Consider the following 12366-nt stretch of genomic DNA (forward strand, 5'->3'; position numbering starts at 1 on the left):
CGTTGACCCAATTTTTCCTGCATTTGACCTAACTTTTGACCGTTGAACGGCTTATAAGAAAACGGGACGGGGTCGAAACGGTTTAGTCACCAAAACGCCGAAACGGACGTCGCAACGGACGCCGTTTACAACAATGGGTATGACCAAGGTTGCAAACTCGCTATTCGGAAAGTAACCGGTCATAATTTTAGGAGTAATTGATAATTCGAAGATTAATACGGGATTAGTCAAATTTTATTTTTTATACATTTGAAAAATAAATTTCAAAATCATATATATAATTTATATATAAATATAGATGAAAACTCACATAAACATAATTATTAATATAATTGTCTTCAATCTTTTATTTTTTTTAAAACTTTAAAATGCTAGTTTAAATTCATTTTATGATGTTGATCAATTTTTATTTGATCAACTATGATCAATAAATTAGATTTTGACCTAATTACGGCATTGACAACCAATTTTAAAAATTGGAACAACACTTTTTATAACTACGAAATGTGATGTGAAATCTACACTCAACTACGAAATATATAGACTGTAAGACGCTCGGTTTAACTGGGAAATAAAACTCAACTTCATCTAATCGTCTCTTTGAGCTTCATTATCTCCTCATCATAATTTCAAATTAATCAATTCAGTCTCATTCATATGTCTCAATCTCCTTTCAATTCATCACAGAAACGTTCTTCTATTGAACCGCCAATGAAAATGGCCAAGTCTCAGGCCGCCGTCGTTGCGTGTTCTCTCAATGGTGACGATGATGATCTCGCCGATACCGACGTCCATAACGCCGGAAGTCCACGCGCCTCCTCGTCAAGCGTTGGATTCACCGCCAATTTGTCTCGTAAAAAAGCATTACCTCCACAACCTGCTAAAAAGTTTGTAATTAAGTTACTCAAAGGTACTTATTATGATTTCGTAGATATATCTGTGTAATTTTGTATGAAACGTGTTTGATGTGTTTGATTTATGTAGAATTGAACTTTTAGGGTTTTAGGTTTATAGTTTGGTGATAAATTTTGGGAAAACAGGGGAAACTAGGGTTTAAGAGACTGTTGCATATGTGTATATATATTGATTACAAATTATTACTTGAAATTATTCAAATGCATTTTGATACTTGCAATTTGTCATAGTCATAATAGTCAACATTAGGATGACAATAGAGCTAAAGTAGACTTCTAAAACAACCCAATCTTGTAGATAAACAGCTATATGAGATTCCATATTGTTGAATTTTGATAGACTTTGTATCAGTTATTATAGTCTCCAGCATGTAGTCCAGTTAGTTTCGGATATGGAGGCCATTGTAATATATGGTAAGTAATTACAAACTTGGTGAGGTTTGATTAGTTGCTTGAACTGCCATCACAGCAGGCCGTTAGGTGAGCTAATTATACTTCTCATCTCATATACCTTAATAATGTCATTACCTTTAGTGCCTAACCTAGTAAGTCCACAGCATATGAATTTGAATGTTGTTCTCAAACTTATTTTCAAACCTTTGAAGCCAAGCCGAGTTTGCCTACAAACTTTGAGGAAAATACATGGTCTGTTTTGAAGTCAGCTATCAGTGCTATATTCTTAAAGCAGCCAGATTCTTGTGACTTAGAAAAACTTTATCAGGTGAGTTTCAGTACTTGACAATTTAATATACCATACTACACAATGTAATATGTTTTACTCTATTTGCGACTAAAATGATTGTCGTTGATAGGCTGTCAATGATCTTTGCCTGCACAAATTGGGGGGAAATCTTTACAACAGGATTGAGAAGGAGTGTGAAGCCCACATATCTACTACTTTACAATCTTTAGTTGGTAAAAGTGAAGATCTTATGGTTTTTTTGTCACTGGTAGAGAAAACATGGCAAGATTTTTGTGACCAACTGTTGATGATCCGGGGAATAGCGTTGTATCTTGACTGTACATATGTCAAGCAAACTACAAATGTGAAGTCACTATGGGACATGGGCTTGCAACTCTTCCGAAAACAATTATCAATAGCTTTAGAAGTCGAGCACAAAACGGTATTTGGCCTTTTGAAAATGATTGACAGTGAGAGGTAATTCCTTAGTTTAGTGCACCATTTCACACACACACACACACACACACACACACACACACACACCCCCCCACACCCCCCATATGACCTGTGATCAATGTGGACTGTTGCATTTTGAATTTTCCCTTGACAGATTACGTGAAACGGTTGATAGGACCCTGCTGAACCATCTTTTGAAGATGTTCACTGCATTAGGAATTTACTCAGAGAGTTTTGAGAAGCCATTTCTTGAACGTACATCAGAGTTTTATGCAGCTGAAGGTGTAAAATACATGCAACAATCAGATGTTTCCAATTATTTGAAACATGTGGAGGTGTGTAAAATCTGTCTGCTTTTACCTTGTAGGCATATTTGGGTAACTTTAAAATAGCTAGTAATTAACATTATAATCACCACAGGTAAGATTACATGAGGAACATGACAGATGTGTGCTTTATCTGGATGCTAGTACAAGAAAGCCATTATTAGCCACTGCTGAAGGACAACTCCTTGAGTGTCATATTGCTGCAATACTTGAAAAGGCATGGATAATTTTGTCAATTCACATTTGAGTCTTTTTGGAAAGTACTAACCTTAACTACTGGATTTAGGGCTTCATGATGTTGATGGATGGTAGTCGAATTCAAGATCTTCAAAGGTTGTATATGCTCTTTTCTAGAGTAAATGCTCTTGAGTCTTTACGAAAAGCCCTTAGTTCGTACATCAGACGAACAGGGCAGGGCATAGTAACTGATGAAGAGAAAGATAAAGACATGGTATTATCTCTCTTGGAGTTCAAAGCATCTCTTGATAAAATATGGGAAGATAGTTTTACAAAGAATGATGCCTTTTCCAACACAATCAAGGAAGCATTCGAACATCTCATTAATATTCGCCAGGTATCTTATCATTTAATTTTTAAATCCTTGTCGTTCGTATTGTCATATCATGGAAGTAAAATCTATCAGTGTAACCATTTCATCTTAATTGCACAAGCCAGGTCCTTCATTTAAAAAAAAAAAACGGACCCTCTGATGGGCTCAAGGGGCCTGTTCTTATGTTTTTCTATTAGATTTTCTGTTTTATTAAATTTAACTATAAATAAATAAATAGTATTTATACACTACTATAACAAGGTGTTTTAAATCTATAACATGATATAAAAGATAACCTATGAAAAATAATTTTACAGAAGAATAAAAATATGGAGTTCAAGGAAAAACATCAATATTTTTTTAAAAAAGCCGTCCAATATACATATTACATTTACGTTACACGTAAGAAATACGTTAATTTATAAAAACAATTTTCTGTACAAGGAACAAGGTACCATACCTTTAGGACTGGACAATTGAGCCTAACATTGTAATCAGGATCTACTTAAGACTGGGCTTTGGACTAGGCCTTGATTAATCTTTAACTAAATACTAGGATCAATATACAACTTTTGGGCTCAACTGTGTCTTTTCGAATCGGTCCCTAGAGTCAGAACCAGGGCTGTTTGTGCAGTGTTGTCAACAGGTCAAAGTCGCCAGTCGACACCGTTTAAGTTGGTCAATGGGTCTAAATCAGCCAAAAGTCATATATAGTCAGTCAAATTTTGATTTATCCTGTAAAACATGGTCAAAGTCAAAGTTTGTCAATGGCAGACTATTCCCGACTAGGCCTACTAGTCCCTACAAGGTCCCGGCCGACTAGTCCCCAACTAGCGTTTACAACCTCTGTTTGTGCATTTGGCTATATTGTTGACTGGCTTATCGGTACTGTTTTTTTTAAATGGTTGACTGGCTTATCAGTACTGCTTTTTTTTTAATATCTTTTACATATGACCTTTTATGATATGAAACTAGTTAATATAAATTGTTGACAGAATCGGCCAGCCGAGCTGATTGCCAAGTTTTTGGATGAGAAGCTACGTGCTGGAAACAAGGGTACATCAGAGGAAGAATTGGAGGGCACTCTTGATAAAGTCTTAGTTTTGTTCAGATTTATACAGGTCTCATACACACACTCTAGTAATAATCTATCGAATTGACACTTTCTAATTCTTTATATTTTAATTTTAATTTTAATTGTTGCTTTCTCCTAAGAACTTTAATTTGCTTTGTGTTATAGGGTAAGGATGTGTTTGAAGCTTTCTATAAAAAGGACCTTGCAAAAAGGTTACTGTTGGGAAAGAGTGCGTCTATTGATGCTGAAAAATCCATGATTTCTAAGGTTCGGAGCCTGTTGTTTACATACAAATTTAGTGAATGTGTTGGCTGATTACATAATATTATTCATTTCATCTCTTTTACAGTTAAAAACTGAATGTGGCAGCCAGTTTACAAACAAACTTGAAGGAATGTTTAAGGTGGGTACTTCAATACTTCATATATGTCCTCTTATCGAACACAATTTTGTTGATATACTGTTTGAATTATTGCTGCACTGGAATATTATTCTCGTAAATGATCAGATAAGAGGGACAATGGGCAATGAAGTGACATAAAGCATAATTTACAGTTAATATAGCTAACATTATGCTTGTAGGACATCGAGTTATCAAAAGAGATTAATGAATCTTTTAAGCAATCATCTCAAGCTAGGACGAAGCTTCCATCAGGAATTGAGATGAGTGTGCATGTCTTGACAACTGGGTATGTTATTTTATTCTTTTGCTGCATTTGTTGATTCAGGATACAATGGTTCTAATGTGTCAATTAGGTTTTACAAGATAACTCGGATGGTAAATGGTACAAACAAGAAAAGGTCGCCCAAAGTGTGTTTTAAATGTTTTGAACTACCTAAATTAACTCAACAAAATATTAGGTTAGCTGAGAAATATTCAAATGAGACCAAGTTTTAAGTTGAGAATCAAGGGAGCAATCAGAGTGTGACACGTGGCGCGATAATCACATGTGATTGAAAAAAATATAAAAAAAAAAAATTTCAAAAAAACAAAAAAAATTTCGAAAATTTTTTTTCCGAAATTTTTTTTCGAACTTTTTTTTCGAATTTTGTTTTTCAATCACATGTGATTGGATTTAACATGCAGTAAATCACATGTGATTCTACATGCCAATCACATGTGATTGTAAAACCCAATCACATGTGATTCTACTGCATTCAAATCCAATCACATGGGGAGGTGATACTCACACACTAGTTTTTGATCCATACACACTTTGTGCTTTAAAACTTACAATTATATCCTTAAGTTTATTTAGGGAGTTGAACTCCCATTATTGTATATAAGGGCGTAATAGTAACTTAAGTGTGTATGGATAAAAAACTGGTGTGTGAGTATTACCTCTCAATCACATGCGATTGAAAAAAGAAATTTTTAGTAAAATGACGAATTTCAATAAGTTTGTTCTAAAACCTTTAAACACCAAGTTTTTGATCAAAACATAATCAAATCACCGAATTAAAGTCTGAAATTTTGAAGATATAATCACGAAACGCTAACAAACTTGATCAAATCAACGAATTGAAGTATGTTTTCGCTTGAAATTTTTTTTTGAAAAAAAAAAATTTGAATTTTTTTTTTCAATCACATGTGATTGGATTTGACATGCAGAATCACATGTGATTGCGTTTTACAATCACATGTGATTGGGTTTTACAATCACATGTGATTAGATTTGAGATGCTAAATTAAAAAAAAAATTAAAAAAAAAATAATAAAAGAATTTTCAAAATTTTTTTTTTAAATTAATTTTTTTTTTGAAAAAAATATTTTTTTTTTCAATCACATGTGATTGTCGCGCCACATGTCACGCTCTAATTGGTCCGTTGAATCTCAAGCAAATTATTGGATTCAAGTGATTACAACTCTAGGTTAGCTTATTGAAAAAAAAATTATCATTATAACCATACATGACACGTCATCAATTATTTATCTTATGGCAAGTGTTTTGGCTCCACCCAGCCTGTTTCATCCTGTACCAGAAGTGCCTGTTTTGACATGTTATATAACCCTTTTCATGTTGAATCGATGTGCTGTTTGAATGCAGGTACTGGCCAACGTATCCGGTGATGGATGTTCGCCTACCCCATGAACTGAATGTGTATCAGGTAAGGGATGAAGGGAAGATGATTGACTTATGCTCGGTAATCTCATTGTTCTAAGTTTTTGAAAAACTAAAAACTGATTTGGGTTGACAGGACATATTTAGAGAGTTTTACTTGAGCAAATACAGTGGGAGGAGGTTAATGTGGCAACATTCATTAGGCCATTGTGTTCTAAAAGCAGAATTTCCCAAAGGTAAAAAGGAGCTGGCCGTTTCATTATATCAGGTTAGTCTCCCAATCCTTGAAACGTGTTTTGTAGTATAGGTCGAAACACGTCAGGTTGACAAGGAAACAAACTTTTGTTCATGTTTTCAAACTTATGCCTAAACAGCTGGTGTGTTAAATATGATTGTGGTACCTATATACATACTTCAAATCTTATTGTGGGTCACTATCATCCAGACTGTTGTATTAATGCTGTTCAATGATGCGGAAAAGCTCAGCTTTCAAGATATTAAGGATGCGACGAGCATCGAAGACAAGGAACTTAGGAGAACTCTTCAGTCCCTTGCTTGTGGGAAAGTTCGTGTTCTTCTAAAGGTCGCTATTTTAACATATGTTAATAAATTTTTTTTTTTTTTTTTTTTTTTTTGTAGTGTCATCCTATTGAGAATTAAGCGTTTGACTTTTATTTCCAGTCTCCAAAAGGTCGAGAGGTGGAGGACAATGATTCTTTTATGTTCCATGATGCATTTACTGCTCCTCTTTATCGTATAAAGGTAATAACAACTTAAAACATAGCATGCCAAAATAATCATTACTTGTGCATATTACTTAGAGGTGAAATGAACAGATATATGTTTAGGTACAGTACATAATCTTTGTCCAAAAAATAGTAGTATATTTAATTTAATATATAATAATGAGTTTGTCACATGTGATTGCAAAAATAATACTCGGTAGTTTTGTATAAAACGTGTCGAGGTCTAATGCATTAGAGGTACGTTTTGATCCACTTCCCTATTCAAGCAATTCTTTATCAGGCTATTTTTATTTTATACGGAGTATTATTTTATACTCTGTACTTGTTAATAATAAAACCCAACCCAAATGGACCCGATCATAAGAATAAGGGTTGAAATTTCTACTTCTCTTGAGTTTATGGAGTCTAATTTAGTTGTATGGTACAGGTTAATGCTATCCAACTAAAAGAAACAGTTGAAGAAAACACTAGCACGACAGAAAGAGTGTTTCAAGATCGTCAATATCAGGTTTAGTACCTCAGTGTTCGATATGTGTTTTACAACTGCATGTTGAATTAAAACCTACAGCACAATTTTCAGCCTTATTTATAATAAACTTGATCTCAGGTTGATGCTGCTATTGTTCGGATCATGAAGACCAGGAAAGTGCTGAGTCACACACTTTTGATTACTGAACTCTTTCAGCAGGTAAAACAATACATACAATTTCTTTGTAAAGAGTTTGACTCATTGAAAAATTTTACTTGACCTGTTCAAGTTAATTCAACTTTAATCATTGAAAATAGTTGTTACTAAACTAGTTTTATACAACGCTATTGTGTTTAACCCCTCACAAATTTAGCTGAATTATTAAGATGCTTTATTGTCTTGTAATGCAGTTGAAGTTTCCAATAAAGCCATCCGACTTGAAGAAGCGAATCGAAAGCCTCATTGATCGAGAATATTTAGAGAGAGACAAGACCAATCCTCAAATATACAATTACTTGGCGTAAATTATGTTACTTATGTTTTTGCATGTAAACATGGGAAATTTTAGGTTCGATTCGTTATGATCGTAATTTTGGCATATGTACCGGTAACTTATTGCTTCTAATATATTTGAGGATGAGAAATTTAGTGCGTATACTTGCACGTGTGTGCAGTGGCGGAATCAGGATCTTTTTTACTGGGGGCGAAAAAAAAATTAAACCCTAGTAACTTTTTTTGGGAAAAAATGGAGGTTTTTCTGGTAAAATTTGAAGAATTTTGGGCATAATTTGAAGCTTTTGGAGCAAAATATATAGGTTTTGAGGGAAAAAAAAAATCCACTGGGTTAAAGTCGAAAAATTCAAAGCCCCTGCGTGTGTCTATGTATTAGTTGATGTTATGTTATAATGTTAGCAGCTTAGGGGTAAAGCATGTGACTTTGAAAGTTGAGGGACAACGTATGAAAATATATGAAACTAGGCTAATCAGAAAAGAAGACAGCAAGAGACTTGTATTAAATAAGTTATAATGTTTATTCCCCTTTGCTTTGTAGGTTGTTTTGTCCACTTTTTGTTTCGGACGGGTGTGTTTCTTGGTTCGTTTTTGTTACTTGTTGCGGGAGCGGACCTACATGACGGTCACCGCTAGCACTTGCTGCCAGTGAAATACGCGATCTAGTAGATTTTTTAACCGGTGACACTAGTGGTGTAATTTTTTTTTTTAAAAATTACACTATTGAAATAGGCTATCAAGTAGAAAAAAAATAAAAAAAAATTGGACTTTTAATCAACGACAGTAACTACAATATCTAGATCCGCCGCTAGTTTGTTGTTTAGGTGGTTTTGAGCATTTTCGTTTGCTCTCTTCCCCTTTTGTGTAATGTTTCGGTATGGGTTTCTTTCAAATTTGATGTCCAAATACATTTCAAGCTAAAGTTAATGATTGATGGAACCAAAATTAGAATGCATAATCAACTGTCAATATCGTTACTTGTAATAGTTGTCATCTTGCATTCAAAAGATCAAATACCGAAAATGTATATCTCCTGAGTACTTAACGATTGGTTGATGTTGACATTCAACTTTTAAACGTAATGTTTTTAGTATACTTGGCAATTGAGGTCTAAAATGTTAAAAATGGTCCAGTGGTTATAAACGTAATATTTTTAGCATACTTGGCCATTGAAGTTTAAAGTGTTATAAATGGTCCAATTAGGGATGAAAATGGTAACTCGATCCGGTGAACATCCACCCAATCCACCCGTTTTGTAATGGATATGGATGAACGTAAATGCATATGAATACGGATATGGATGAACCTAAGGATATGAATATGGACATGGATGACAAGTTTCATCCACGGATATATCCATTTACACCCGAATACATATACAAATACATAAATATAGATATATATGCTTACGTATTTACTATTACAAATGTATTTACTGTTAGATTTATATTTTGCTTTCAACTTAATAATGATATAACTATGATATATTCCAATAAAAAAACGTATATATAAGAAAATAAACATAAAATTACATATTTATTTTTTATAATATGTGTTTATAGTAAATTTTTTGTGTTTTATTCTCGACAAAGATTACACTTTTTGTGGGTAGATTTTAATTTTTTCATGTTATATTGATTTTTCTTATAATACGTTTTTGTTTCCATAGCATATTAGAAAATATTATAACATTTTTTTAATATCCAACGGATATCTATTAACCCGCTTAATCTAGCGGATATGGATATGAATGTATGATCTGAAATTAAATGGATATGGATATGAATACGGATGAACAAAAATTAAATGGATATGAATATGGATATGGATATGGATACAACATCACCCGATCCATATCCGATCCATTGTCATCCCCAGGTCCAAATGGTTTTATTTTTTAAACTCGCCCGGTCTTCATAAAATATATAAAAAAAATAATAATAAAACTAGAAAAAATAAACTAGGTCAAATTTAAACCCAATACCTAACAAATAATTATGGGTGCAACATGTCTTGTATAAGTCAAGCAGGTCATATAGACCCAACGAAATCTAGAAAGTTTACTATTTAAGTTTTACTTTATACGATTCAATTTTTACATTTTAATGTTCAAGTTAACGTTTCAGATTCGCACTTCAATTTACAGTTTTCGATTTTGTATGTCAGTTTTCAGTTTACAATTTCGCGTTTAAGTTTTGAGTATCAATTTCAGTTTCACGTTTCTATATCATTTTTGTGTTTTAGTTTTGCATTTGAGATTTCATTTTCGCTTTTCAATCACTGTCGCATTTCAGTTTTCAATTTTGCGTTTCTATTTTTCAATTTTGCGTTTCAGTTTCGCATTTCAGTTTACAGTTTTGCGTCTCAATTTATGAGTTTTGTGTTTGAGTGTCAGTTTTGTGTTTCAGTTTCTGTTTCTTGTTACAGTATTTAGTTTCGGGTTCAGTTGTCAAATTCGCATATCAGCTTTTAGTTCAGTGTTTTCGTTTTTAGTTTGACATTTCACTTTTATGTTTCACTTTTCATTTATATATTTCGTGTTTAAGTTTTCAGTTTTGCATTTCAAGTTTTCGCTTCATGTTTACTGTTTTAAATTCTCTTTTAATTTTTCAAATTCCCATTTCATTTTACAATTATAATTTCACGTTTAAGTTTTCAGTTTTAATTTTACGTTTCAATTTTTTAAATTGTGTTTCAATATTCAAATTCATGTTTTAGTTTTCAATTTTAATTTCTCGTTTCATTTTGCTTTTTAGTTTTGCATATCTGAATTCACTTCCATGTTTTACGTTTCAAATTTTAGTTAACCGTTTTGCGTTTCCGTGTTCGGTATTGCATGTGAGTTTCATTTCACGTTTTGCATCTCAGTTTTTATTTTCACGCTTTATGTTTTAGCTTTCAGTTGCGTTGATATCCTCAGTTTTACGTTTCGGTTATCAGTTTTGCGAATTGTGAAACTTAAAACAAAAACCGAACCTGAAATATAAAAATTGAAATTCGAAACTGAAAACTGAAATGCAAATTTGAAATCTAAAACTCCAATCTGAACATTGAAATGCAAATCCGAAAACTGATACGCGCATTTGAAATCTGAAACGGGAATCTGAAAAGTGAAATGTAAATTTGAAAACTGAGACACGAAATGAAAACCGAAACGTGAAACTGAAACGAGAAAATGAAAAATGTAACGCTATACTGAAAGTGAATTGTGAAAATAAAAATTAAAATGCGAAGGTGAAAATTGGTCTCAACCCAACCCGACCCAAATATTCAAGATGAAAATATGGGTCTTGACCCAACTAGACTCAACTTGATTGAGTCTCAACCTAGTTTGTTCCGCCAACATAGAAGCTGGCCCGACTCAAACCCATCTGATAATTGACCTCATTCTGACTGACCTAATCTGACCGTTTATCAGGTATAGGTTTCAATTATCGGAGTTACACCCCTTGTCGCATAGTATCTAGTACTTTATCCGACCAAATCTATTATCTTTAGACAATAAATACACAGTTTAAGAAAAAGTGACCGTCACATTATTCATTATCTTTTGTTTACTTTTCAGTCTTACTACTTACTTTTTACTTATTTATTATATTATTTATTCTATTTATAATAGTGGACAATTAAGTTGAAACATCTTAAAAAGGAATGGACAATAGAATTGAGAGTCACTTTTTTTAACAGTAATTCGGGATCACCCACGGGGGACTTGAACAAACAGATGATATAAATCTTTCAATCACAGGAAGTAAATCTTCCAATCACCAAGAAGTCAATACACAAAACAATACAATAAAAAACGATTGTATGAAACAATACATTGAATACAATAGTAATCTCACAAACACTCAAAGATTCATGAAAATATGAACCTTAACTCACACAAACTGATCAAAACTGAAACCCTAATTTGTGATCGAGAGAGAGATATGAGATCTAAAAGTTACAGATGTAAAAGTGAAAATAAATTATATATAAATAAATTATTGCCACCAGGTCCTCAAGCTTTGAAAGTCGACTAAGCACTAAAGTTTAATCCTTTACTTCAAACCCCAAACTTCAACTTCCAAGAATGACACCAAGAACCCTGCAGTTTCTTAACCCAGAAATAAGCAAACTAAATAAAGAAAAAAAAACATTTCATGTTAGATTGATCCATTACTATTTCAATATTCCCCCTCAATTGAATTATGAAATAGGTTGAACAAAGTTAATTTATCACACAACGCTTTATGTTGTGTCCCACATAAACCTTTAGTGAAAATATCAGAAATATTATCACTTGATGAGATCAAAACAGTTTCAACAACACCCACACTTATTTTTTTCCTAACAAAATGGAGATCAATTTCAAAATATTCTGTTCTCTCATGAAAACAGGATTTTTTTTGTAATTTACAAGCTGATTTGTCATCACAAAAAATTTTCATTGGTAAATCAGTTTTGACTTTTAAATCATTAAGAACTTTTAAAATCCATATTATTTCACAAGTAACAGATGCAAATGCTCTATACTCTGCTTCTGCAGATGATCTAGACACAATGGATTGTTTTTTGCTTTCCAAGATATAA

The 12366-nt window shown here is 32.8% G+C and overlaps 1 protein-coding gene across 1 annotated transcript; it reads left to right on the forward strand.

The window, feature by feature from the left end:
- The first annotated feature begins 550 nt into the window (after positions 1-550).
- Positions 551-7927, forward strand: LOC139861669 (cullin-4-like). The gene is made up of 17 exons (XM_071850127.1): positions 551-910; positions 1520-1635; positions 1727-2073; positions 2207-2387; positions 2473-2595; positions 2665-2952; positions 3924-4049; positions 4169-4270; positions 4353-4406; positions 4586-4692; positions 6052-6112; positions 6203-6334; positions 6512-6649; positions 6748-6828; positions 7240-7320; positions 7420-7500; positions 7692-7927. Exons 1-17 carry the CDS (start codon positions 658-660, stop codon positions 7803-7805), a joined length of 2385 nt encoding a protein of 794 aa, XP_071706228.1. The 5' UTR covers positions 551-657; the 3' UTR covers positions 7806-7927.
- The last annotated feature ends 4439 nt before the right edge of the window (positions 7928-12366 follow it).

The sequence above is a fragment of the Rutidosis leptorrhynchoides genome, chromosome 8, assembly GCF_046630445.1.
Source record: "Rutidosis leptorrhynchoides isolate AG116_Rl617_1_P2 chromosome 8, CSIRO_AGI_Rlap_v1, whole genome shotgun sequence".
NCBI lineage: Eukaryota > Viridiplantae > Streptophyta > Magnoliopsida > Asterales > Asteraceae > Rutidosis > Rutidosis leptorrhynchoides.